The sequence below is a fragment of the Suillus subalutaceus genome (assembly GCF_016647625.1).
Source record: "Suillus subalutaceus strain FC151 chromosome Unknown DFJ58scaffold_10, whole genome shotgun sequence".
Classification (NCBI taxonomy): Eukaryota; Fungi; Basidiomycota; class Agaricomycetes; order Boletales; family Suillaceae; genus Suillus; species Suillus subalutaceus.
Window position 1 is genome coordinate 125933 of NW_024540259.1, and position 25297 is coordinate 151229.

A 25297-nucleotide genomic window follows, 5' to 3' on the forward strand; every position below is an offset into this window, starting at 1 on the left:
CAGGGGCAACAGCATGTGCTGAGCGCTCGATCATCTCCCATCCTTCCTCCAAATACAGGTACAGAGCTCGTTCTTTCCGGTCAGGACTGATCCTCTGGTAGACCATGGGAAGTCCGAGTGAGAAATAGGTGCGAGATATCTTAGTGTATTCAGAGCCCTACAAAGCTTGAAACTGATTTAAATTAATTTTTAACATTTTCACTATTTTTGAACCGCCACTTTGAAACACATGAGTCAAGACTTTCGGAATAGACTGTACTGCCCGTACCTGTGCGGCAGGTGAATCAACCACAGCCTGGACCGCCCACCCACGATTCACCCGCAGGCCTGGGCGAGCAAACCTTGCTCTTTAATGACAAAGACAAGCTATGTGCAACACTAATATTATAAAACTACTAGAAGATTGAGTATCTCGACTTACAAGTCTGAACGTCGCCTTCAATAGGTTTGTCTTGCCATCGCTGAAATCTGATTGGCCTCTGACTCAAAACCAATATATCTCTACAGATCATGTCTACCGAACTTGAATCACGCCCCCATGTCGTACTCTGGGGTGTCGCCAAGCCGCCCAATGCACCTAGCTCGTCTGGCTTCTGCCAAAAGCTAGAAACATTCCTCAGATTTAGCGGCATATCATACGAAGTGGGCGAGACAATCCCAATGAAAGCTCCCAAGGGCAAAGTTCCCTTCGCCGATATCAAGCATGACAAAAAAACTGTCACTATCTCGGATTCTCATTTTATCATCCGCTATCTCATCGAGAACGGGCTCATCAAAGACCCGGACGCCGCCGCCGGCTTGACTCCTGCTCAAAAGGGTGAGTCGAGAGCATGGCAGGCGTATATTGAAGAACTGCTATACTCTGCCATCGTTCGAGATCGGTGGTACATAGACGAGAACTATGCAGTGACTGCCGAAGAGACATTTGGTGGTATAGCCTGGCCCGTGCGGCCGATCATATCTTGGTTTTTTAGGAGGAAGCTGATGAAGTCAATTTGGAACGCTGGGATAGGGCGTCACTCCCAGGCAGAAGCTCAGTCTTTGCAAAAAGAGGCTTTCGAGGCTCTCGAAGCAAGGCTGTCGGGCCACTTGTATTTCCACGACAGCGAACAACCGACATGCATTGATCTTATCGTCTATGCTTTCCTCGCCAATACACTGGCAACGAGTGGGAACCCGTACTGGGCGGATATGGTGCTAAGGAATCCCACCCTGCTAGCATTCACGAAAAGGATGACGACGCTGCTCTTCCCCGAATACGAGCTCCTTTTACATCGCGTTGAAGAAGCTGGCGTTCTGAGTTAGTGGGGGACGTGGGTGATTGGAGTTATGAAAAGAACGATTTTCGGAAACTGGGCGTTTCGTGTGGTTCGTCGCAGTTCGTCGCCATGCTAGAGTAGTCAACAGTTTCTCCCGTTTGTAGTTGATTATCGCCATGACATTAATGATTCAGCATAAAAGAGCCGACTGCCACGGACCGGCTGCAGCATTACGTTTCATAGTAAACAAAATATCAATCTTGCCATATCTTAGCGCTTAATAACTTGTAGTGTTGTCTACGGTTCTTCAACACTGCCAGCGTCAACGACCAAGGCGGTGCCTCAACGAGCAGCGACGTGCAAATTTTTTGCTCGCTCGACTGACTGTAAGTATCATCGTTCGATTGTGTGCTAGGTGTTATTAACCTATTCGGCAGCAAGCCTATTCGTTCACAACATTATTTCATTCTCAATAGTATCCTCCAGCCATTGCTCTCATTCCCTTCCGTAGTACAGGAACTCTGCGGTACACTCTTTTCTTGACTTCGGTCGTTCCAGTCATTTCCGTTGTAATCAACACCATACCATTCAACCATGTACCAACCTCGCTCGCTGGGTGGTCTCTCCGGATCCGTGATAAACACTAACACTTTACCGACCGCAACTGCTCTCATCCAAAACACCACACCGGCACCTGATTCTGGTTCCTCGACGGGCATTCAACTCGCCTCCTCCACACCGTCCGCATCACTGACTTCGTCATCAGCTGCACCTGCTGTGACTACCTCGCCCAGTTCCTCTGGAAATGACATATCATTGGGCACCGTTATTGGTGCCTGCGTCGGCGCATTCATCCTACTCGTATTGGTAATCTCTTTGGCGGTCTACTGTTCAAGACGACAAAAGCCGCAGCGTCGTGGGAACGCTTCGCAGTCCCGCAATGCTGCGAATAACCTGTCCCGCCGGCGCTCTCATTTACAGCCTTGGGACCGCCTAAATGAAGACAAGGAGGCTCAACAGTATAGGCTGCCAAGGCCTCCATCTGGGCCGATGGAGAAGTTGGGCGCGATGTTCAATCGTACACCCAGCACAACCTCTGGAGAAAAGTCCTCTGATGACCATGGAAACCGCGAGTCCATAGGCACGATGCAGCACTTTGCCAAGTATCATCCTGGCTTGGCTGAGGAAATGGCATCAAAATCTGCAGATTTAGGTTACGTGGTTGTCACCAAACCTCCACCTGTACAGCGGTTTATGGGCCGTACCCAAGCTGATGGTGTGCCAACCATTTCATGGGACGGCGATACTGTTGGCGGGGATTCGTTCCTCTCCATGCGCTCGTGTCTATCTAGTAACATGTCACCTACAATGAGCGTGGCCAAGTTCACTCCACCCGCAACCGCGTCTGGGTCACATCGCTGGGAGAGTGCAGAAGTTGGCCATATTGATGTATATGGTTCAGAGATGTCAGAAGCAGGCGATTCGCGCAATCCTTTCGCGGATGCGGCTTCTGTCAAGAGCGGCGTTAGCCGACGCGTCACTAACCCGTTCTTCAACGCGCAGGAGAAACCCCAAAAGCGCACACTCCTTTCTAACACCACGCCCGAATCCAACCCCTTCGCTGACTCAAATACTCCCACTCCGAGACCTTTCCTTGAAGTTGAAGCTCGCTCAAATAGCGATGCCAGCTCCAACAATTCCCGCGCTATGCAATGTCTTATCGCTGCACTAGACATGCCAGCGGAAGCAGGTCTACGCGTGTCGTCTATGCGATCATCGAATTACTCTCACAACTCAACAATCATGTCTTGTGATGAAGTTGACGCCGTGAGCGTGGCAGCCTTCCCATATCCTCCAACGCAAGTGCCACTTAGATGATCCACTTTCAAAACAAGACGCTTCGCCTTCTATTAATATGTGCATACTTCATTTCGCACCAATACATACCGCTATCTTGAGTACGTATACATTATTTCATATTTGTTCCCCGCGCATCCCACTTTCATACTGTTTTTATGGCGCTTTACGGTCCGGTATCGACGTTCACCCTCCCACTTTGTCACTCCTTGACCTTTCGCGTTGGAACAGTTTGTTTTGCGCTTAGCTTGATTTCCCTGTTGTGTTACATCTTGTGCATTACTACTTGCTATCCATCTTGCACTTGTCCCTAAGTAGTAGATCTGTTATATTTATGGTTACTGGCTTTACCGTCTGTGTCTAGATCTCGTAGGAACCTTCAATTGTGTATGAGGTAGACTTGAAAATGTCGGCGCTGTTACTTGTGCTGGGTCTTCAGGACGTCAAAGTCCGTGACTGATGCATGATGGGCGTTGCTTGGGTGATCAAGTCAAGCTTCGTGAGAAGCTTTAGCACAATATTGCAATTAATGTTGGGAGTTGGATTTCCGATTCTTTGGTCGCATGGGTGCTAGCAAGCTTCTGCCAGTGCTTCGGGGTGCCTTGGACTGAAATATGATTTCTAACTGCTGAAATAGCTAGCCTATGATGTCCTTCGCAGGAGTAACTTGCCGCAAGCGAATTCCGAAGCTAAACGAGCATGTGTAGTTCCTGCAGGGATGACATCTTGCAGGTGGACCACGATTGACAACTTAGGACGTACTTGGTACAAGTTCGGATCACATAAACTCAAGTATATTCCCCCCAATGCATACAGAAGAAGGCGGAAGATGTACAGAGGACTTCACTCTGAAGCAAAAACAAATAGGACTACCGTGACTGATATAAACAAGGACTCCTCTTCAGTCGGTTCTTGTTTTCACGCTAGAACATCGCCGTATAGTTATTGGGCTCATATCGGTAACCCGTGTGGTTGTTGGTTGATAATAGATATCCTCTGATCAACTTCAACTTGAGCAACTGCATTGGAAGCCTAAAAATCTCTTGTCTCCTAGCCCACACAGACGTCTCTCCTCTCTTATCTCTGCTGGGAGATCATCGCTTGGTGTGTCGTCACCTTCTGCTCCCCACGGTTCGAAAGGCTTGCATGCCATCTAGAAGGTCACAGTGAGCTGCTATCAACCGCATATACATGGTGGGTGTCTCACCTGCATCACTTTAGCCATGATACGTTTCCCACTTTCATGGTCACCCTCGACTTTCTTGATGAGCTCCTCAAGCACCCACTGTCTGAGTACAAAACGCGGGTTCGCACTTTTTGCGGCGTCTTGTCTGGCACTGTCAAAGTCAGCCTCACCAGCCCACTCTTCTCCATGGCGCTCGCTTTCAATGCGCGCATTGTACTTGTCCAACCAAGCCATCCATTCTTCAGTAACCTTCCCATGATCCATACGATCCCGATCAGGCGTCCCGCTCAAGATCCCCTTGATGAATGCCTCCAATCTATCACTATTATCTTCCTTCATCATCCCAGTGTGGAAAAACGCAAGCCGTCTAAACGTTCCATGGAAGTCTAACTGCTGCGCCTCCATCATGTCCAAAAGTGGTTGCACGATCTCCCGCTGGTCCATTTTCTCCTGACGACGGAGCCCCAGGCGCTTGCGCATCAAGTTTCCGTATTCTATGGCACAGGTTTCTTCGATGATCTGTTCCATTTCTACTTTAGAAAGGTCTTTGCCGGCTGTGCGCCATGAGACGAGTGTTTCAGGTGTGGCTGAAGATGCCCAGCCGGGTTGGACTGCTTTGTTGCCTTGTGCGGCTTCTGCGCCGATGAGTGGGGAGAGTGCGTCGAGGAGAGCACGACAAGCGTAGACGCTGCAAGTGCGTTGTTAGAATGTCGGAAAACAGTTGTCACTTAAAAGACCAACATCATGTTTGGTTGATACTGGGTTGGGCGTCAGCGTACGAGCGAGCGTGAATAGTGTTTGACCCACCTTGTATGCATAGCGACCTTCTCCGTCACTATGATTGCAGATATGATAAGAATCGAAGACGTCCATGAATGCATATGGCCCGTAATCTATCGTCAGCCCAAGGATTGATATACTGAAACCAAATAGTAAGTCGCCTAAAAATTAGAAGTGGGAAGAGAAGTTCACTTGTCCGTGTTCATAACACCATGCATAAATCCATAGGCCTGCCAAGCAGCCACCATACGTGCATTTCGTCTTGTAACATCAAACAGGAGCTCTTTACCCCAAGCATCACCAGCCTCCCAGTTGATGCCTTCCAGCTTTAGCACTCTCCTCGCAACCCACTCACCCAACTGTCGCAAAGCCTCGTAGTCTGCGTCTTGCTGACCGCCGCCGAGGAAGAAAGAATTGGATGGAGGGCTGAGGGCTTCGAAATTGCCGATACGTATGAATGTTTCCGCAACGCGTGTGAAGATACAGGCGGTTTCTGTGCGCTCTCGTATGACTGGTAAGTCAGGGAGGGAGATTAGACTTAATGATCTGGTAGTCGGGATCGAGAGTGCATGCATGGCTATGATTTGGATAGTGCAAGCCCGGTACTACCAGCAAGAACATCCGCACCTTCTGAGCAAAGGTATTCTCGGATGGATGAGCGAAGCACAGCTAAACCATCCGCAGTGCGGGAGAAGGGGGTCCGCCCAGCACCCTTCAGCTGTAGTTCGTATGTGGTTTCAGCGTCTTCGGGGTGCGGTGTTACATCTAACAACCTGTTAAGACGTCCTGGAGCAGACGTGGGATAGATAACTGACGAATTGAAATGGCGCGACCATCACCAAGTTGACCAGCCCAGACGCCAAACTGGTGGCCACTGTATCTGGCGGACCAGGGTGCAAAGCTAGGACCCGCCGAGCTGGACTCGGGTGCCATCAGAACGGCATGGCCGCTCAAGACATCCACCAATTCCTGTCGGATAGCCTCAGCCTCTGGCGAAGAGGTCGAAGCAACCTCCTCTTCTATAAGAGGGGCCAGGGCTGGTTTCCCCAGCACTTCAAAGGCATCGCCAACGTCTAGATGTGGCAAGCAGTCTCTGAGGCATGTCTCAGACAACCCGATAAGCTCCCTCTTCCTATCTCTGAGCTTGGAGGTATACTTGTTTAATGAAGGCTGGATCTGACTGCTAACTGGAGATGGATGACGAGCTTCGCGCTCACTGAGCCATTGCTCGATGTAACCAGCCTTGTCTTCGATGACGGCAGGTGGGTCGGGCGGTGTGATTTCATAGGGAAACTCTAGTGGCATTGGATTCACATACGAGAAGTGCGCTTCTTTGGATAGTAGCCTTGCACGCCTCTGTAGACTTGGTTTGTTAGGCAAGACATCAGAGAAGAACTCTGCTGGACTCGGGGTAGTAAGTGGATCTGGGGTAAGGTTATGCGTCACGATGTGGCTTGACGGCGGCAGGGGCAATGAGGAGATGGGCACTTTGCAAAAATTTGCCATTATGGAGCGAGCACGCAGAGCGTTCATGCGGCACCAGCAGAGGAAGCCGCTGCGGGTCGCCGCTAGCACTGAAAACTCAACGGCCCGGGTATGTTGTCGAGTGTTTATAAATATTAAGCTGATCGGGGTACCAACTACGTAGCTACTCTAATATTAAAAACCAAATCACTTCCGGCAGTGCCTACTATGATGCAACAAGAAGACTGGAGTTTGGCTTCATGTGGGGTGATATCATTCAAGCGTGTCCGACTCGTTTTTTTGGATATGTTTAGACCAGACCAATCAATCAGGATCGGCCTGTCCGACCAGCATGCATCATCGATCGGTCAGATTCAGTGGACTAGTCACTATTAACCGGATCTAATGGAGTGCGTGCATCGTCTTTGCATCAGATCATGTAACCCGATATCCGAGAGCACTTTGGGCATACTGGATTAGGCATACGAGGCGTGTTTGGAGGCGTTGCAGCAGTGATCATGATGGCAGCCTGCCGAATGTGGAGAGGTGAGTTATCTGTTTGCCGGGAGATTCAATGACATATTCGATTGATTCGGTTCTGACTTATCATTCCGACAGCGTGATCTTGTCAATGAGCGGTTACACCGGTTACATGCGGTTACACTCCCCAAGTCCATGTCAGCAAGATGGAGAAATGCCTGTGCTCATTGAGAAATTAGGACAGCACGCTTTTTCGATTATCGCGCGTCTCCTAGACCTGTGTTTAAACCACATCATGATGATCTTACTGATGGAATTCCTAAACCGATACAAGTGTGGCAAGAATAGCAATGCGTCACGAGAACGGCATTGGAAACAAGTTCCTAACATCACGAACAGCTTTAACCTGTACAGCGTTCAGATACACGTCCATCGAGTTCGCTACTCAATCGCACCCGTCCAATATGCCCTTCGTCTCAGACGATCCCAGCTGGTGGCCGTTAATCAATGAGTTGTATGGTTTCAGCTATTTTGTAGGCTGCGGTTGCGCAGTTTCCGCATCTGCTGCAGTTATATATGACTGGGGTGAGCAAGATGGCACCGATCACCGCTGGTATCCTTATGACATTTTCAGCTTTGACATTCGGACAAGAGGTAGGTCAATGCTGCCATTACCGGAGCAACCATCTCACTGCGAATGGTTTTATAGTTCGAACTGATCTGGGTGAGCAGTATTAAATGAACATCAGGATGATACAATTGACTCGGGCAAGATGCAACGTTGGTCCTGCATGACTCTTCTATATATCAGTGTACGTAGCTTATATTATAACCACAATTGGCAAGCCGTCCTAATTTCAACAATGTCCTAGGTGCGCTACATTGGAATACTATATGCTGTGTATGTTCACGCCTTCTATAAGCTGGCGCCGATTTAATTAGCCATCTTTCACAATCAACATCAACATATTGCGTATGTTTCCCCGCGTTCATCATGCTTGTTTCTTCTGACCGTTGGCATTCAGCAAGCCTTCCGTCACTTCCGGTGACAGATGTAGTGAGTATTCTGCACCGCAGCCTATTATTCCCGTTTAATAACGTGCACTGCTATGTAGGGGTGAGTGACATTGTTGGCCAGCTTTTTGGTTATAATGACCGTAACAGATGTAAGTTTTTGGTCCTGGGTCGATGCTTGTTACTAACTGGGATTTCAGGCAAAATTTTGAACTCTACGCTAAATTGGATGACAGTGGCCGTAAATACCATACTGGGCGGTGAGCTACTCAGCTACAATACCTCACGAGACTTTAGCAACTGAAACATCATAAAAGTTATAATGATCACTCGGTTACATGCCATGTATCAGCGATCCAGAAAGATACTTATCTTTCTCGTTGTAATATTCGTGGCTTCCACACTCGCCTGCGGAGTGATCACTGCAATAGGAGACATTCATATTTTAGGAGGTAAGCTTGAATTATGACGAAAGAGTGCATCAGGCTCATTTGACGAATACTAGAGGAGCTCATCCTCTCCGGTACTTATCAGTGCACTTATGAATGGGAAGGAGATATCCCACTTGATTCCATGGCCTGGATACTCTACATTGCATGGGAGATCCTCGCATTATGTCTTGCAGTCTGGATTTCTGTAAAACACTTCCGTGAACTGCGACGATCATCAACGGGACGGACTATCGGGGACTATTTTACGGTGTTAACGAAAACTCACGTGATTTACTTTATCAGGTGAGCTCGTAATTGAATGTGGTTTCTTCTCCCGCTGAAGTTCTGCGCGCGCTAGCTTTGCTGCTGTTTCTGTCTTCCAATCTCAGTTCTCTCCAAATTTGAAGACCAAGGTATGCCGACTGTCAATCGCATCTATATGTGGGAACTGATCTTCATTCCTACAGGCATTGGAAACCGGAACTCTGATTTATACTGATCATCTTGAAATTTTCTCGATCATGCAGATGTTTGTGCTGGGACCACGTCTCATCCTCAGCCTTCGAGAGTATCACACCAAGCTCGTGGGAAACTCCGATGCAGGGACAGGCATAAGTACAATTGCTTTCCAGGAGCGTGCATGCGTGTCAACTGGCGATGGCGTGTAGCACGAGAGAAACGCTCCAAGTTGTTAACGCCTGTCGGGTATTCTCCAGAGGCTCGATAATATTTTTGTACTTTCGTCGTGATACTCATTGTGATGTATAGATTTCAAAAGAGAGATGGAACTGGGTAAACAAGTAACACGTTACATCACTACTGGAACTACAGTACACTATCTCATAATGCATAACGTCGGGACCCCCTTCGACCCTATGCATTATGAGATTTATGCATTAGTACATATGTCACACTTGTGACAAATTGTGACACCGTGCGGTAGAGCATCACCGGCACAAGTCGGGATATTTGGAGAAATTTACGATTAGCTAAGGTAAATTCTGTAAAGGGGATTCGTCTCAGATTCTGGGAATCCAAAGTCACGTGACACGCGGTTGGAATTCTGCATTGTGCTGACACACGGTTGGAATTCTGCATTGTCCTGCCGCATGCACCTAACTTAGGGTTCGGCACGCGAGTTGCTCGCGCTGATGTGTATTTCCACCAATGATGAGCCAGGACCGAAGTACATAGTGTTGAAAGTTGAACTATTAATTAGAAACTTGCAAGCATTAAATGTTTTTTTTTTCTTGTATCAATGCAAATCACTGAGTCAAGTCACCATCCAAAGTCTGGCAGACCAAGCAGACTGCTCAGCGCTCAGCGCTCAGGTGTTGACTGCCATTAATATATATAATACCTAGGTAATAATTATATTAATGTAAATCATCCGCCAGGCACCTAATTGCGGAAGCAAAAAAAAATTATGATGTTTGCAGGTGCAGCTGGGAGCCTGCCCGGAAGTTCAAGATTTACAAAATTTACAAAATTTACAGTGTATTTCTAATCGTACTTTACAGTACTTTACAAATTATTAGGCATGCTCATGCACTTGTGCACTCCTCAACATTCTCCTTCTCTCCTGGACTCGTCCTACACAGCCACCATAAGGCTTAGGTGTCCCAGTCACGTGGGCGCGACATTTTCCCACATCCTGCATGCTGCCACGCGCAGTACTCTGGAGCCTTGAGGTCAATATCACCAACAATGCCACAACATCACCTCCCCTGGACTCGGAGAAGAAGTCCATTTTTTATTTTCATTTCATAGTTCTCAGCACTCACATTTTACAGGGCGTCTGGACAAAATCTGGCAGCACTGCTCTCCCACTCGTACCACCCATCAGATCCGCAAAGCAGCGGCTCTGCTCACATCAAAGGTTATCTGTGACAACATTTACTCCAACAAATCCTGGAGTATTGTAGCACAGGGCATGTTCCAATTGCGAGAAATAAACCAGGTGAGGCGCCAGTATCCTTCTGGCCACCATCTTTTTGTATGCTCACATCAAAGGTTATCTGTGACGACACTTACTCCAACAAATCCTGGAGTATTGTAGCGCAGGGCATGTTCCAATTGCGAGAAATAAACCAGGTGAGGCGCCAGTATCCTTCTGGTCACCATCTTTTCGTATCCACATTCATGCTCACATCAAAGGTTATCTGTGGCGACACTTACTCCAACAAATCCTGGAGTATTGTGGCGCAGGGCATGTTCCAATTGCGAGAAATAAACCAGGTGAGGCGCCAGAATCCTTCTGGTCACCATCTTTTCGTATTCACATTCATGCTCACATCAAAGGTTATCTGTGACGACACTTACTCCAACAAATCCTGCCCTACTCGATTATACTTTCAATGGCTTTCACTCTTGCACTCTGTCATCTGCAGATGGCTTGTGAGCATGCTAAGCGCACCCTGCCATCAACTATGCACTCCTTCCTTGGGTGTATCAATTTCTACACTTCCCTCACTCATGCCCGTTTTGAACCCCCTGCTTCTTGACGTTGCTCCTCTATTGCTCAGTATTGAGACTGCTGGTGGTGTCATGACCGCCCTCATCAAGCATAACACTGGTATGTTCGTTTCTATAGCCTTATTGATAGACTCACCTTCCTTTCTTGTAGCTGACGAGACTGCTGCTTTCAACAGTGGTCAGGTGACACCTGCACCCAGCCCCTTTCTTTCTTTCCCCCTTTTGAACATTTTTTGTCCTTGTGCACTATCATCACGGATCAGTATGGGAATCCCTGGACTATGGGAGGTGAGCTGAGAACTTTGACTTCGGGTGAGGTGCTGATGCTCTCTGCAGCGAGTCGCTTTATCTGCCGACAACCGAACCCTCAAAGAGCTTGCATTGTCAGAACTGAAGACCGAAGTCATTGACGGCAACCGCAATGTCAAACTGTTCAAGATTGGGATTGATGCTAGGTACAGTACTTCTCTTCTTTTGTCCGTCGGTTGAACTGACTTGTGTTGTTAGTGCATGGATGCACAGTGTGTGCGCTGTCTTTCGGATGAACCATGCAGGTGCCGGAAAGTCACCAGAGCTGCGCACACTTTTTTTCCGACTAGGCACGCTGCTCAAGCTGCCCCTGCATGCTGTGTTTGTCTTTGATGGCCTGCGGCGCCTACCAGACAAAGGTTGAAAGGTCAGAAGCAGCCCCCACTGGCTCACTCATGACTTCCAGCGCATGCTGGAGCTGTTTGGTTTTCATTGGACTGAGGTATGCTTTTGTCGCTGATTTCCCTTATGATGTCGTTGTCTCATTGGTACTTAAATAGGCTCCGAGTGAAGGTGAAGCAGAGCTCGCTGCCATGAACACCCATGGTGTCATCGATGCCGTGATGACCGAGGATAGCGACACCTTGATCTTTGGTGCTCCCTGCATCATCCGAAGGTATGCTATCGCTTTCCTGTCAATCCGTTACCATTAATTCTTGGTAGCGCAAAAAAAGACAAGGATTATCTCAATGTACAGGTCTATACAGAAGATGGCCTTGAACATGGCTGCTCCTTAACCCGAGGAGACAGACTCCTCATCGCCCTGCTCGTGGGTGATGATTATGATGGAGGTGTGCCTGGTTGTGGTATTGAAATCGCGCACAAGGTGGCACAGCACAGCAAAATAGGTCGGATGATGCTTGATGCCTTCCTGTCACTGACACCGGATGAATTCTCGAAGCGGGCCAAGGAGCTCATTGAGGACTTACGTCTTCTGCTCACTTGTGACCCTCACAATTTCCTTGAGCACAGGTACAAGGCCGTCGCAGATCGTATTCCGCATAATTTCCCACAACATGCATTACTTGGCAAGTATGTCCATCCTCTCACATCATTTTCAGCCACTGGGAGTGGTACGACGATGCTGCCATCAGATGTGTTATCCCACCAGCCAGATCTTGCAAGCCTTGCCGACTTCTGCCGTCAGAATTTCGGCTGGGATGATGACGCCATCATTGAGAAGATGTATGGGAGTGTATGGGAGGGTGCATATCTGCGCACATTATGCAAAGTAAGCAGCATGGTGTTTGTCGGCAGCTGTTAACCAGTGTTTTAGTTGCCGAAACGCTCAGCAGACCAGCCAAACCTTCGGCCAACATTCCGAGTCATTTCCCACTTGACGCTTATGGCATTGAGGCGCGATATTGAAGTTTATATTGTTAAAGTTAATTGTGAGCGCTTTGGACGCAACACTTTGGGCAACGCTACTCCCAGCCAATTATCTCCTATGTATGTGCGTGTTCTGACAGTCATACTCAGCCACATGGCACCAGAAGCAGTACAGCAGTATATTAGTCTATAAACTGTATCAATAACACCGTGTATCATTAACATTGCTCTCGTAAACTGTGTGAAATGTGAAATGACATCAAAGTACTAGTTACAGGCCCCTGAGATCCCGCTCAAAAATTTCAAACTAGCCTTGCAACATACTACAAACCATGGCACGATCGAAGAAGGGGTCAAAAGCTTCCCAGCTGCCTGACCCTGCTCAAAAGAAGGCCAGGAGAAAGAAGAGAACGGCGACCACAAAGACAGCGTTAGCTGATGTCAAAAAGTGGAAGGAACTTGGTATAGAAACTCACCTTCAGGCAAACAACACGAGGGTGAACTATGCCGGGCATGTTCGACGTGGACGGGAATGGCTAGCAAGCCACTTTGAAAGCCCATGTTCCAAAGACCTGCTCGTTCTGATGCCGTTGCTGCCCGCAAATGTCGAAACGCATGCCGATAGTGACATGTACGATGACCCGGCCTTCAAAGATGCATTTGATCGGATACCGAACAGATGCTCTGACAAAGCTCTGGCACTCTACATGTCCCTGAAAGGGTTCCATGAGAATCTCTCCAAAACGACTGTCGAGAGCATCCGTTCGGCATTTAAAAAACTGTGGGAGTTATCGTGAGTGTTCCGTTCACAAATTCCAACAGTAAACTCAAAGTATTGATCTACATACCAGAGATGGGGACACCTATCGCGGAAAATGGCACTTAAACGAGGCAAGACAGCGGTGGGAAGGAAATCCTGCCGATTCCGCAGACATTTATGACATCCTGTCATCCATCAAGCATAAAGCAAGTGCAGAGGGTGGAGACCATACTCACTCGATGGCAATGACAAAGGACTACATGGATCGGACCCTCCGGTGGCATCAGGCTTCATGTCCACCGGAGATTGCGCTGCATATGATCCAGAAGGCGATGACTGGTGCGCGGCCTTCAGATATGCATCTAGACTTGGCCGTGAGGACACAACTCACCCGTCATCTCGAACAAGTCGTGTTTGCATCCAATGGATGGACACTATGGACAAGGTCCAACTGAATTTGTCTGGGCATGTGCGCTATCTAACTTGCTATTTGCAGGTGTTTTGAGCTCATCAAACTGCAACGAAAGGATATCTCACTTGATGCAACTATTTTGGACGGCCTGCTCAAATCGTATCTTGCAGGTGAGACGCTGACGCTGCATGAACGAGCGTCTCACTTCGAGATCTTCCTCTCGAACCGTAAAGGGTGGCAAAAGAAGGTTGATAAGGGCAAGTGGGAGGCAGATTTAAGGTGTACGTCGCTTGCATCAAACTTTGGATTGAATGACTAAATGATAACCTCACCAGCAAATCACTACAAGATATATCCACGCCCCGACATGCCAGCCTGTGACAACTTCTTCTGGACGTTAGTTTGGATCAAATGGCTTGAATTATTTCACTATGCACGCACACTTCAGCTGAACGACTTCGTTTTCCCTGCAATGAGTGCAAACGGTGTCATGCACCCTGGACAGCCAATCTCTCACGATACTGTACAGAAATGGATCAATGAGTTGACTGCCGGTGCCGGAATCCTGGGTAATTTCTCAACTCACTGCTTTCGTCGTGGGGGCGCACAATATTCGTTTATGTTCGCTCCAGTGGGCCAACGGTGGACGCTTGCTAAAGTTCGGTGGTGGGGTGGATGGGCTGAAGGCGAGCACGTACGTTTCACGTTCTTACAGCTGACACTTGACTGACGCAATGTTTTTTTCTCTTATTGTATCTATTTCTCAGCGTGATACACTTGTTCACTACCTCCTGGATGAACTACATACATACGAGACCGACTACAGTGATGCCCTTGCCCCCATCTCCTGTGGTGCTGATGCCTCCCTCGCTGGTGAATATGCTCTCGCAAGACCAGCATCCACGGAAGAGCTCCGCATGGTCCATGCATCTGTTGCAACAGATGTCAACTCCCTGCGCAACGAGATTGGATCAGTGAACAACTCACTGCACTCACTAACAAGTGTAGTGCAGGCTGCCTGCACCACAGCAACCGCTCTCCAACTTCTTGATTCATCTCACTTCACTGACGTCTCTTCAGAGTGTGCTTCCCGCACACCAACTCCATCATATACTCCATCTGGGCCTGTTGTAGGAGCGCATGCTGCTGCTCCACAGCTGCCACCTGCTAGGCCTGTCATCAACCAAATTCCTACCCCGCCATCCATCTACACTGCCGCATTGCCACAGCAACAGCTCCCTGCCACGCTGTCCATCCGTGTCACTTCACAGAAGCTCCCTACAGCTGGCCTTGTCATCCCTCGGGTGCCAGTATCTCGTCCCAACGGCACTACCAGCCTGAAGAGCAGGTCCTGGAAGGAGATTGTTGAACACTGGCTTGTTGGCGATCCCGACAGAGGACTGGTAACGCCACTCAAGGATTGGCCAAAGGAATGGTACCAAGGCGCCAACCGACGGTTCGCATCAAAGTACCATCAGAGGGCCACAATCGCGCTGGAGTTCATTAATGAGTAAGTCCCATGCAAATACTGTCTTGTTCATACTGCTCACCATTGATTTTGGCTCCAGGTATGATTCGAACGAGGCCCGCTTCCTTGCATCTTATCCGGAGGCCGAACTGGGGCACACACAGCTCCTCAAAGCCATAAACGAGGCGCGCACTGCACGAGGAGAGCGTGTTTCTCGCAGAAAGTGACACCAGCCCTCTTTTTCCACCATCCTTCGCTTCTTTGAGTCTGCTGCTGCAGACTCCAGTACTGTAACAACCTATACTATACATTCATCTCTCGCTGCTTGCTACTACTAATACTACTATAGTACTCTCGTGCCCTCTACCTTACTGCTCATTATCATTAACACCATGTCCGCATGCTACTTCCCGCATCTGCAATCCACTGCGTTCGATCCATTCGAACGAGCCAGAATCATAGCGCTGATCTCCTCTGTGCTGAGATACGCCAGATCTGCAGTCTCCTTCATCTTTGTCAGAATCGTAGCACTGATCTCCTCTGCGGTCTCCTTCATCTTTGTCAGAATCATAGCACTGATCTCCTCTGTGCTGAGATAGGCCTCTGCAGTCTCCTTCATCTTTGTCAGAATCATAGCACTGATCTCCTCTGTGGAGTGTGTCGCCCTTGTAACTGATTGTCACTCTTGCTAACAACTCGAATGTTGGAAGGGAAAGTGTTTGATGTCACGCTTTAATTCCAAGTTGTCCGTTTTCCGGCCAATGAGACGTTTGGCTTTGAATACAGTGTTAGTCGGATTTGAATGGTGTCGCCCTTGTAACTGATTATCACCCTTGCTAACAACTCGAATGTTGGAAGGGAAAATGTTTGATGTCACGCTTTAATTCCAAGTCATCCGTTTTCCGGCCAATGAGATGTTTGGCATCGAATACAGTGTTAGTCGGATTTGAATGGAACGCATTCCCCCACTCATCTTCATCATCACGTGTTTTTCACTTCTATTTTTAAGCCCAAACTCACGCCGTCACAGGAACCTGGTCATGTGCCTGCGAGGTTACCGAATCCCGACCACAAAAGGTAATCGATCGAAGTCACGTGACCTCGCGTGGCCTTTTGGCTGAGCGCCACCGTAAATTTCTCGACATAAGTACATACTACATATCTAACGAAAGTAAGCATCTATTGTAGTCTGTGTCGAGTGTAGAAGCTCCTCGCGTCGCAGCTCAGCACGGAAAAGACGGATCTGTTTCAACAACTCAAGTCGAAGTGTTGCATCAGCATTTCCAAACTGGAGGCAAGCCCTTCCGAGCCGCTGACACAGCGCAAGTGTTTCTGCGCGGGAAACCTCTGGTTCAATCACTGAGAGTGAGGTTTTGACGTGCTGTGTGCACTGTAGCTGGTTGTGCTGAAGTTACCGGAGCATTTTTGACCTTGAGTTTTTTTTTGCTGTATCTGGTATGGTGGGGGTGTATCTCGAGGTTTGCGTTTCCGAACAGACTCGGACATGGTGGATGGTAATTGAATCAAGGTTGGTTACTTTGACAATATTGTAACATGAATAAAATGACCCGAACAAGCATCGCCGATATGACTCAACCGGCCAAAAATGATATCTCATAATGCATAATGGTCCCACAGGCTTATGCATTATGGTTCAATTTCTCACTGGCCCACGGTGGGACCTTCCGAAGTCAATGCATTATGAGATAGTGTACTGTAGTCTCCTACTTACACTTGTGCGAAGCTCAAATTATACGGAACTGTCAAGCTAACCCAGTCCTTTTGTGCTCCAAACTGGGTACAGGTTGGGAATTAATATTCTACTACTCTAAATCGGCAACTAACTCGCCGTGCACCTGTAGACTCACAATCTCATCCTGAATGCCAATATGCCTTTACTTGATTAGTAGCGATGCAGATTTCTGCTGCTTTGAGTTGGTTGTTTTCGCTGCCCCGCCTGCGCCCCTAACGTTTTACAACTGAATCAGGTCGTTGGACTTCACGCAGTCTGATGGCACAACTCGGTTGTAAACCAGGGAAAGGTACTGTGTAGTAGGGGTACTGACACCGGTGCGATTGTTTCAGGTCTCATTCCAACTTGAACGGCATCGTAACGACTGAGGTGGTGCACTACGGGAGCTCTCAGTGAATACAAAATGCGTTGAGGATATTCCTAACTGACTTGAAGTTGATCGCAAGCTGGGCGTCAATTGCTAATCAAACTATACTCGAAGCTCAGCTTCGCCAGTCCTTGGAAAAAATTGAAGCGAACGAATGCAAGTAATTGCAATGGAGGGAATCGGAATTGGCACGATGAAATAGGAACTAGCAAGATATAAGTACATTAGACCAGAAATAACTATACTGATTACTGATGAAAGTTGAACGTCGAATTACTAGAAATTGTGATAAATCATTTCACCACCGGAGCCAAACTCAAAAAAACCGTAGTCATCACCACAGATCTGTAGGGTGATAAGAACAACGACGAAAAATAGAGGTTCACAATCACTCACACGGCGGAAATGAGAACAACGTTTGCACTGTTCAGTTAATGCTCTGCATTCAGTACGGATAGTGATACCAGAATAATCACAAACCTCTTCTTCACAAAGCCTGCAAAGGACTCGACTACACGTACAACATGATTTCCCACCATCATCGCATGCGTTGCATAAATGACCTTGGCAGTTCTGGCACTGGACAAGGAGGTTTCCGTCCGGTGTGTGCTCAGCTTCTTCGCTCACTTCTTCCATGCAGTCATTACAGAGCCCCACACGTCGGCATACCTTGCAAGCCCTGATGTATGAGCACGATGGGCAGAAACACTGAAGGCATCGAGGGCACGTAAGAAGCCTACGAACGGTCGAAGACTGCGACTCGCAACCGCCGCAAGTCCAGTACCGACCACATGGGCAGGAAAAGCTATCCTGCGTGGTGCATTCGGGACACACTTTGGTGCCGCAGAGCTGAATGGACCAGCAACCAGGGTTGGAGCACTGACGGCCATTTTGACCGTTTGACATGCAGTTTATTGCGGCGTTGCAAGACAGTGGCCGCGCTGAGTGTACTCGGGTTATTTCGGGATTCGATGAAGGAGTTGCGATCCCGCCGTCGTCAGAAATTGGGCGTCCAACACACCAATTGAGCTCTCTTGAGCAGAACAAGCGTGAACATGTGGGACATCTGCCCAGCTGAGGCAGAGAGCCTGGAGACTCCAAACATGAAGTACAGAATTGCCTTGCTTGATGAAAGGCCTGGGAACACCGTACAATGGGGACGGCAGAGGAGGCTGCACAATCACTGTTGGAGCACGAGATAATTTTGCACTTGCTGCACGATGTCTGCTGCGATGAACAGATAGGGCAAAGCAGGCTGTCGATGGAGAACGACTTCCCGTAATCTTCATCGATCAGACCTTTGTCGAAAAGACAGCGATAGAAGGCCTGTACGAGTCAGGTAGAAAGTTAAGAAAGCCCTTGCAGCTACGTCGTTTACTTGCCTGTCGGCGACGTGCTTCCTCCACTTCTGCTTCCTTTTTCTCCCGGACAATTGTCCTCACGTACTCATCAAGCTCCCTCAGGGAAGAGCCAATTTCATCAGGTACAGGGAAATGCCTGTGTCGGACCTTATCGTTAACCGTCATGGTGTTTAAATTGATCGTGAAGAGGGTTTTCATGGTTGAATCTTGCTGGCCCTCTCGGAGATTGAGGATGACAATTGACGGCACATATCCATCTTCATGAACCTGGTAAGAAAGGCTTTGCGAGTGCCGCCATTTCATTACTGTAAATGGCGGTGGGCGTGTGGGATTAACAGTGCGGTAGATGCAACGCATAACTTTGATCACGAGAGGAAGCATGGGGTGCCCAGACCTTGGATCATCAAAAATGATGCCTTGCCACTGATCGGACATGTTGGCAAAGCTAGTACGCGCGCGATGTTATTGAACGGACTTGTTGATGAGTTATGTGTCTGGGGGAGTTCGGTTGAGTGAGTATCTAGTGAGTGTCGAATTTCCCCTATGTGACAGTGTCCGGAGGGATTCCGGGCGTAGCCGGCTCAGAGATGGTCTGTGCACACATCGGTTGAGGCAAGCAGCTGATATTCGCGCTCATCCTATTTCGTAGCTTGCTCTCCTTGAGAATAGATTGTTCAACCTCGTATCAGCACCTTCGCATACCAAAGAAATCAGTACCTTTGCCTCATCTCTCGGAAGAACTGGCGTCTTGACCGCCAGCCTCAGCGAAGACCTTGTACACATTAGCGACAGTCAGATACCGAGTCCCGCATTTTCTGTATCATGGATCTGCGCTGCACCCAAACCCCATGCATGCGGGCTTTATTTGCATCAGGTTGATACTTATTCGCCACGAACGATGAGGCCTCTAGAGTCTAGGCACCAACAATAGTCGTCACGACGTCGATCATTACGCAGAAGGCTCTGCAGATCTGAATCATCGATCATCAGTTGTCTCTTACTTCACTCCTCCTGTTTATGCTTGGGACTGGCAGGAGATAATAATATAATGACCGACTCACTTCAACAGCAACACATAGGATGAACATTTTTTCGCTGGCATGCTACACTGTATTTACCAATACACCAAAGCAGCAGAGGAAGCCTCGACGACCACTTGTCCATTGGACACCGTCTCCTCCACAATGTCGCCTTCTGCAACGCCAGAAGCAAAAGTTTGCCCTGCCCAAGTCGTTAATTCGGCTGACAGGACATCAGCTCCTGGGGCTGTCAGCCTCTTGACCATTACTTCTTGAGTCTCCTTCGGCAAATACGCAGATATGTCGATCGTGGTATTGGGACGAGGGTACGAATCCGTCTGGTTGTAGAGCTCAAGGTTTAGGAGCGCGAGCTTAGTTGGGTAATCATAGCTGTCGGTGGAATTTTCGTCCCAGAAACCATATACCGAGATCTGACCAGCAGAAGGATCACCACCTGCGGTCGTAATTGACGATCCATTGGCTTGTCGCCCTGGGAAGATATTTGAAAGACGCAGTGACTTCGAGTAACCAATGGCCTCAGTCACAAAGAGGTAAGCCGAATATGCCGGGAACACTTGGATAGGACCGTTCTGGTTATCGACAGGGTACCTATGGAGTCAACGTCAGTCCCACGACGTCGTAAAGATATTCTGAGAAGACATACCAGAGGTTGTAGAGTGAGAGCCCGCCGTGATTGAGCTGCGTAGAGCTCTGCAGTGCAAGAGGTCCGCCTTGATGCACATATACACTGGAGATGAGATTAAGCTGCAGGTTCATCGATGCACCCTGGTCACGCACCGTGAGACATTGATTGAAGCCGCATAGAGGGTCGTGTCTAACTACAAAAATGCTCAAATGTCAAGAAATGTATTCCTTTTATCAACGTACCAGCCACATAGCTTGACCGAATGTGTTGCTGACATTGGCCTGTCCAGAGCAAGAGACAGAATTGAATTCACCTTCGTTGTGGGTCAACATATTTTCAATATTTAATCTTACAACCTCACCGATAACAAAGGCATCAGGTCCGAGTTGGGCGCGAACGCTGTGGATACGGGGCTGCCAAAGATCCAAATATCTACTGGAAATTAGTGTGCTGTGATCATAGCGACAGATGACTTACTCAGCCAAGCGTGTGTGGTTCACCTAGGTCTTTATTGTAATCAACAGTAGCGATGAATAATCGAGAGCTTACCAGGTTGGTCAACGTAGCTACAGCAGCCCTAGTTGGATCACAAACCTGTAAATAAAGGCTATTTCAGGTTGGTTGTGGGTTAATCGAGAACCTCCTCACGCTGTACTGGTATGTGTGTTCGCTACACGTCATGACAGTGTGTCCATCGTTAGCTCCAGCAGCCAGAGCACTGACACAGTCAAACTGTGCATCTGCTTGCGGGGTGTTATACGGCCACAAAGGGTCTATGACAGTCGCCCCAACTTGGAACTCGGGGTAATCGATGCCCAACGCCTTCGAGATATTGACAGTCCATGGCTAAATACAGAACGTGTAAGACCTCACCATCAAGGAGACAAAAATAGAATTAGAAATACCTCCCATGTAGCCGTATAGTTCTGAGCGTCAAGGTCGAGGTAATACTGATCTGGCTCATTTCCTACTGAAGACGGAGAATAGTCGGACCGGGAGCGTCAGTAAGGGGATCGAATGACTCACTTTCGAAGCGAGAAATCTGGCGTGAGCCAAGACCCATCCATGCTGCTTCGGCCATATCAAGAGTTCCAGTATAATTCAAGCTCTCTAGATCCTACACGGACCAGTCAGATACCGACACCCAATGATCTGATCAGTAAATGACTCACAAGCGTCATGACGATCTTCGTCCCTTCTGGTAAAAGCTTCACAGAGTTCCAAAACTGGGGCCCAAGCGTAGTGTTTACTAGTGCACCCGTGCTATCAATGAAATTGGACAGTGCAGCCTCCTGATTCGGATCCCAGAATGTCGAGTCGGCGGTGATGCCACCAATGCGCACTTCGGCTGGAACCCCAGTCCTCTCTTTAAGTTCTCAAAGAGATTCTGAGAAAGATTATTCGGATATGATTGGTTTCCCATATATTCTTCAAAGAAGGCAGTTTCAATACTGAAACTTGCAAGGGCGGGGTTCAAGGGTGGCGTTGCATCTATTGGGAGCGAGGCTGGGCCAGATAGCGTCAATTTGGGCAGACTGGTGTCATCGCGGGACAAAAGAGCATGTCTCGCAGACACCAACGCAACACAAGGTAGAACTGTAGACAAGAACCACATCACGCAGAAAGAAACAGTGGGGTCAAAAAATACGATTTTACCACACCTTGCAGTATCTTATATGGATGGAAAGAGAGCATGAGCACCGGTCCGCAATGAATTCAGGGATGTCCACATGTCCAAAGAATTGACAGGTCACAGAACGTTGGTGTGAAGCACTGAAGCACCATGATCGGCACGTGAGGGAGTGGTTGAAGATATTTGGTCTTGCTTGGCTATGCCCTCTAATGCTATCACTGACAAACAACCAGAGGAATGAGTACTGGAGAGATACACTTACCTCACCTGACCTTCCAATGAGTAAGCCTTACAATATTGAGTGATCATGCATATGGCTCAGGCCTCAGTGATTTTGCCGGATCCTTATTTAGCTTTATTTTACTTAATGCTTGTGAATCAACGACCACCAGCCTCGAAGAAGACCTCGTGCTCATTGGCGACAGTCGGCTGTTGAGTCCCTGTATCATGGATCTTCGCTGCACCAAAACCCCGTCCGTGCAGGCCCTATCTGGGCTCGTAACTCCGGCGAGCCCTATTTGCGCCAGGTTGATACTTATTCACTACGAACAATGTGACCTCCAGGTACCAACCTCGCAGCGTTACGCGGAAGGCTCTGCAGACCTGAATCCTATCGATCACCAGTTCTCTCTTGCTTCGCTCCTCAAAGTCAGGCTGTTTATTCTTCGGACTGACAGGATATAATAATATAATATAATAACCGACTCACTTCTATAGCAATGCCTAGCGTGAACACTTTCACTGGCATGCTACACTGCGTTTACCAATACACCAAAGCAGCAGAGGAAGCCTCGACGACCACTTGTCCATCGGACACCGTTTCCTCTACAATGTTGCCTTCTGCAACGCCAGAAGCAAAAGTTTGCCCTGCCCAAGTCGTTAATTCGGCTGACAGGACATTAGCTCCTGGGGCTGTCAGCCTCTTGACTATGACTTCTTGAGTCTTCTTCGGCAAATACGCAGATATGTCAATTGTGATATTAGGACGAGGGTACGAATCCGTCTGGTTGTAGAGCTCAAGGTTTAGGAGCGCGAGCTTAGTTGGGTAATCATAGCTGTCGGCGGAATTTTCGTCCCAGAAACCATATACCGAGATCTGACCAGCAGAAGTATCACCACCTGCGGTCGTAATTGACGATCCATTGGCTTGTCGCCCTGGGAAGATATTTGAAAGACGCAGTGACTTCGAGTAACCAATGGCCTCAGTCACGAAGAGGTAAGCCGAATATGACGGGAACACTTGGATAGGACCGTTCTGGCTATCGACAGGGTACCTGTGGAGTCAACATAAGTACCAAGACGTCGTAAAGTCACATATTCTGACATACCAAAGGTCATAGTGTGCAGGAGGTCCGCCTTGATGCACATACACACTGGAGATGAGATTAAGCTGCAAGTTCATCGATGCCCCCTGGTCACGTACCGTGAGACATTGATTGAAGCTGCATAGAGGGTCGTGTCTAACTACAAAAATGCTCGGATGTCACGAAATGCATTCTTTTTTATCAACGTACCAGCCACATAGCTTGACCGAATGTGTTGCTGACATTGGCACGTCCACCACAGGAGACAGAATTGAATTCACCTTCGTCGTGGGTCAACACATTCAATATTTAATCTTACAATTTGCCTTACCAATAACAAAGGCATCAGGTCCAAGTTGGGCGCGAACGCTGTGGATACGGGGCTGCCAAAGATCCAAATATCTACTGGAGGTTAGTGTGCTGTGATTATAGCAACAGATAACTTACTCGGCCAGGCGTGTGTGATTTACCTAAATACTCATCGCAGTTAACAGTTGCAATGGATAATCGACAGCTTACCAGGTTGGTCAACGTAGCTACGGCGGCCCTAGTTGGATCACAAACCTGTAAATAAAGGCTATTTCAGGTTCAAGTTGGGCGTGTGTCAATCGGGAGCTCCCTCACGCTGTACTGGTATGTGTGTTCGCTACACGTCATGACAGTGCGTCCATCAGTTGGCCCCAGCAGCCAGAGCACTGACACAGTCAAACTGTGCATCTGCTTGCGGGGTGTTATACGGCCACAAAGGGTCTTTAACAGTCGCCCCGACTTGAAACTCGGGGTAATCGATGCCCAACGCCTTCGAGATATTGACAGTCCATGGCTAAATACAGAACGTGTAAGACCTCGCCATCAAGGAGACAGAAATAGAATTAGAAATACCTCCCATATAGCCGTATAAGTCTGAGCATCAAGGTTGATGTAATACTGATCTGGCTCATTTCCTACTGAAGACGGAGAATAGTCGAACCGGGAGCGTCAGTAAGGGGATCGAATGACTCACTTTCGAAGCGAGATATCTGGCGTGAACCAAGACCCATCCATGCTGCCTCGGCCATATCAAGAGCTCCGGTATAATTCAAACTCTCTAGATCCTACATGAACCGGTCACATGCCGACACCCAATGATCTGATCAGTAAATGACCCACGAGCGTCATGACGATCTTCGTCCCTTCTGGTAAAAGCTTCACAGAGTTCCAAAACTGAGGTCCAAGCGTAGTGTTTCTTAGTACACCCTTGCTGTCGATGAAATTGTACAGCGCAGCCTCCTGGTTCGGATCCCAGAATGTCGAGTCGGCGGTGATGCCACCAATGCGCACTTCGGCTGGAACCCCGGTCCTATCCTTTAGGTTCTCAAAGAGATTCTGAGAAAATTTGTTCGGATAGGATTGATTTCCCATAAATTCTTCAAAGGAAGTAGTTTCAATACTGAAACTTGCGAGGGCGGGATTTAAGGGTGGTGTTGCATCTATTGGGAGCGAGGCTGGGCCAGATAGCGTCAATTTGGACAGACTGGTGTCATCGCGGGACAAAAGAGCATGTCTCGCAGATACCAACGCAACACAAGGTAGAACTGTAGACAATAACCACATCACGCAGAAAGAAACAGTGGGGTCAAAGAATACCATTTTTACCACACCTTGCGGTGTTTTATACGGATCATCGGATGGTCCACGATGAATTCAAATTTCAGGACTATCTATATGTCCATAGGAATTACCAAGAAATTGGAGATAATCACCCTGGGGCCTGGAGGTCACTTCCAAAAGCACATTGAAACAAGTCGCCAAAGGTTCCTATATCACGGAGAAATGATCGGAGCTTAGAAAACGGTCGACCCTGAAGCTGCCCAGAACGTTCAAGCTGTGTGAACGTGATGGAGTTGTTTTGGAAGATATTTGGTCTTGCTTGGCTATGCCTTCCAATGCTATCACTGACAAACAACCATTTAAAGGAACGAGGCGGCTGAACTTCTGTAAGTAACCGGAG

The 25297-nt window shown here is 48.3% G+C and overlaps 10 protein-coding genes across 10 annotated transcripts; 6 read left to right on the forward strand and 4 right to left on the reverse strand.

Annotated features, from left to right (window-relative positions):
* Positions 1–510: 510 nt before the first annotated feature.
* On the forward strand, positions 511–1305 carry DFJ58DRAFT_837366 (uncharacterized protein; the record flags this gene model as incomplete). The annotated part of the gene is made up of 1 exon (XM_041392371.1): positions 511–1305. One exon carries the CDS (start codon positions 511–513, stop codon positions 1303–1305), a length of 795 nt encoding a protein of 264 aa, XP_041248917.1.
* Positions 1306–1500: 195 nt separating this feature from the next.
* On the forward strand, positions 1501–3603 carry DFJ58DRAFT_697121 (uncharacterized protein). Its single transcript, XM_041383497.1, has 2 exons — positions 1501–1645; positions 1697–3603. The coding sequence occupies exon 2, from the start codon at positions 1854–1856 to the stop codon at positions 3135–3137; it is 1284 nt and encodes a 427-aa protein (XP_041248918.1). The 5' UTR covers positions 1501–1645; positions 1697–1853; the 3' UTR covers positions 3138–3603.
* Positions 3604–3888: 285 nt separating this feature from the next.
* On the reverse strand, positions 3889–6761 carry DFJ58DRAFT_763879 (uncharacterized protein). Its single transcript, XM_041388643.1, has 8 exons — positions 6731–6761; positions 5898–6676; positions 5710–5847; positions 5275–5659; positions 5110–5221; positions 5044–5060; positions 4324–4990; positions 3889–4269 (listed from the first exon to the last, which is right to left on the reverse strand). The coding sequence occupies exons 2-8, from the start codon at positions 6613–6615 to the stop codon at positions 4123–4125; spliced, it is 2184 nt and encodes a 727-aa protein (XP_041248919.1). The 5' UTR covers positions 6616–6676; positions 6731–6761; the 3' UTR covers positions 3889–4122.
* On the forward strand, positions 6743–7869 carry DFJ58DRAFT_763882 (uncharacterized protein). The gene is made up of 5 exons (XM_041388644.1): positions 6743–6913; positions 6981–7092; positions 7165–7680; positions 7736–7750; positions 7800–7869. Exons 1-3 carry the CDS (start codon positions 6775–6777, stop codon positions 7535–7537), a joined length of 624 nt encoding a protein of 207 aa, XP_041248920.1. The 5' UTR covers positions 6743–6774; the 3' UTR covers positions 7538–7680; positions 7736–7750; positions 7800–7869.
* Positions 7870–10538: 2669 nt separating this feature from the next.
* On the forward strand, positions 10539–10721 carry DFJ58DRAFT_653100 (uncharacterized protein; the record flags this gene model as incomplete). The annotated part of the gene is made up of 1 exon (XM_041381719.1): positions 10539–10721. A coding segment is annotated over one exon (183 nt), but the record flags the coding sequence as incomplete, so codon positions are not given.
* A 225-nt stretch (positions 10722–10946) lies between these two features.
* DFJ58DRAFT_722851 (PIN domain-like protein) lies at positions 10947–12777 on the forward strand (the record flags this gene model as incomplete). Its single annotated transcript, XM_041384928.1, has 9 exons — positions 10947–11046; positions 11098–11234; positions 11283–11401; positions 11454–11576; positions 11634–11697; positions 11756–11871; positions 11919–12486; positions 12532–12704; positions 12735–12777. The coding sequence occupies 9 exons, from the start codon at positions 10947–10949 to the stop codon at positions 12775–12777; spliced, it is 1443 nt and encodes a 480-aa protein (XP_041248922.1).
* Positions 12778–12916: 139 nt separating this feature from the next.
* On the forward strand, positions 12917–15451 carry DFJ58DRAFT_652909 (uncharacterized protein; the record flags this gene model as incomplete). Its single annotated transcript, XM_041381712.1, has 7 exons — positions 12917–13377; positions 13436–13789; positions 13841–14037; positions 14092–14450; positions 14524–14758; positions 14837–15266; positions 15325–15451. 7 exons carry the CDS (start codon positions 12917–12919, stop codon positions 15449–15451), a joined length of 2163 nt encoding a protein of 720 aa, XP_041248923.1.
* A 2070-nt stretch (positions 15452–17521) lies between these two features.
* DFJ58DRAFT_763887 (uncharacterized protein) lies at positions 17522–19563 on the reverse strand. The gene is made up of 5 exons (XM_041388645.1): positions 19423–19563; positions 18727–19363; positions 17825–18670; positions 17741–17767; positions 17522–17689 (listed from the first exon to the last, which is right to left on the reverse strand). The coding sequence occupies exons 2-5, from the start codon at positions 19138–19140 to the stop codon at positions 17621–17623; spliced, it is 1356 nt and encodes a 451-aa protein (XP_041248924.1). The 5' UTR covers positions 19141–19363; positions 19423–19563; the 3' UTR covers positions 17522–17620.
* A 203-nt stretch (positions 19564–19766) lies between these two features.
* Positions 19767–22290, reverse strand: DFJ58DRAFT_763891 (glycoside hydrolase family 79 protein). Its single transcript, XM_041388646.1, has 12 exons — positions 21823–22290; positions 21543–21745; positions 21397–21487; positions 21244–21296; positions 21019–21216; positions 20920–20964; positions 20848–20870; positions 20732–20802; positions 20613–20683; positions 20523–20563; positions 20389–20472; positions 19767–20333 (listed from the first exon to the last, which is right to left on the reverse strand). The coding sequence occupies exons 1-12, from the start codon at positions 21983–21985 to the stop codon at positions 19820–19822; spliced, it is 1557 nt and encodes a 518-aa protein (XP_041248925.1). The 5' UTR covers positions 21986–22290; the 3' UTR covers positions 19767–19819.
* A 449-nt stretch (positions 22291–22739) lies between these two features.
* On the reverse strand, positions 22740–25255 carry DFJ58DRAFT_763899 (glycoside hydrolase family 79 protein). The gene is made up of 13 exons (XM_041388647.1): positions 25199–25255; positions 24457–24968; positions 24311–24401; positions 24170–24210; positions 24008–24130; positions 23932–23937; positions 23827–23871; positions 23755–23777; positions 23639–23709; positions 23518–23588; positions 23427–23467; positions 23332–23376; positions 22740–23277 (listed from the first exon to the last, which is right to left on the reverse strand). Exons 2-13 carry the CDS (start codon positions 24898–24900, stop codon positions 22764–22766), a joined length of 1515 nt encoding a protein of 504 aa, XP_041248926.1. The 5' UTR covers positions 24901–24968; positions 25199–25255; the 3' UTR covers positions 22740–22763.
* Between the last annotated feature and the right edge of the window lie 42 nt (positions 25256–25297).

What these genes read in the sequence shown, in the direction of transcription:
- DFJ58DRAFT_697121 (XM_041383497.1), top strand. Translation starts at nt 1,854, where the DNA reads ATGTACCAACCTCGCTCGCTGGGTGGTCTCTCCGGATCCGTGATAAAC.
- DFJ58DRAFT_763879 (XM_041388643.1), bottom strand. Translation starts at nt 6,615, where the DNA reads ATGAACGCTCTGCGTGCTCGCTCCATAATGGCAAATTTTTGCAAAGTG. An exon ending in GGTGTTATGAACACGGACAA is followed by an intron (nt 5,222 to 5,274) that starts GTGAACTTCTCT and finishes ATTTGGTTTCAG; the next exon opens with TATATCAATCCTTGGGCTGA. An exon ending in TCATGGCTAAAGTGATGCAG is followed by an intron (nt 4,270 to 4,323) that starts GTGAGACACCCA and finishes GTGACCTTCTAG; the next exon opens with ATGGCATGCAAGCCTTTCGA.
- DFJ58DRAFT_763882 (XM_041388644.1), top strand. Translation starts at nt 6,775, where the DNA reads ATGATGCAACAAGAAGACTGGAGTTTGGCTTCATGTGGGGTGATATCA. An exon ending in CCAGCATGCATCATCGATCG is followed by an intron (nt 6,914 to 6,980) that starts GTCAGATTCAGT and finishes TCTTTGCATCAG; the next exon opens with ATCATGTAACCCGATATCCG. An exon ending in AGCCTGCCGAATGTGGAGAG is followed by an intron (nt 7,093 to 7,164) that starts GTGAGTTATCTG and finishes TCATTCCGACAG; the next exon opens with CGTGATCTTGTCAATGAGCG.
- DFJ58DRAFT_763887 (XM_041388645.1), bottom strand. Translation starts at nt 19,140, where the DNA reads ATGTCCGATCAGTGGCAAGGCATCATTTTTGATGATCCAAGGTCTGGG. An exon ending in AGGAAGCACGTCGCCGACAG is followed by an intron (nt 18,671 to 18,726) that starts GCAAGTAAACGA and finishes TGACTCGTACAG; the next exon opens with GCCTTCTATCGCTGTCTTTT. An exon ending in GCAGGCTTTGTGAAGAAGAG is followed by an intron (nt 17,768 to 17,824) that starts GTTTGTGATTAT and finishes TTAACTGAACAG; the next exon opens with TGCAAACGTTGTTCTCATTT.
- DFJ58DRAFT_763891 (XM_041388646.1), bottom strand. Translation starts at nt 21,985, where the DNA reads ATGTGGTTCTTGTCTACAGTTCTACCTTGTGTTGCGTTGGTGTCTGCG. An exon ending in CGAAGATCGTCATGACGCTT is followed by an intron (nt 21,488 to 21,542) that starts GTGAGTCATTTA and finishes TGGTCCGTGTAG; the next exon opens with GATCTAGAGAGCTTGAATTA. An exon ending in GCTTCAATCAATGTCTCACG is followed by an intron (nt 20,473 to 20,522) that starts GTGCGTGACCAG and finishes TCTCATCTCCAG; the next exon opens with TGTATATGTGCATCAAGGCG.
- DFJ58DRAFT_763899 (XM_041388647.1), bottom strand. Translation starts at nt 24,900, where the DNA reads ATGTGGTTATTGTCTACAGTTCTACCTTGTGTTGCGTTGGTATCTGCG. An exon ending in TAGCTACGTTGACCAACCTG is followed by an intron (nt 23,778 to 23,826) that starts GTAAGCTGTCGA and finishes ATGAGTATTTAG; the next exon opens with GTAAATCACACACGCCTGGC. An exon ending in ACCTGATGCCTTTGTTATTG is followed by an intron (nt 23,589 to 23,638) that starts GTAAGGCAAATT and finishes CCCACGACGAAG; the next exon opens with GTGAATTCAATTCTGTCTCC.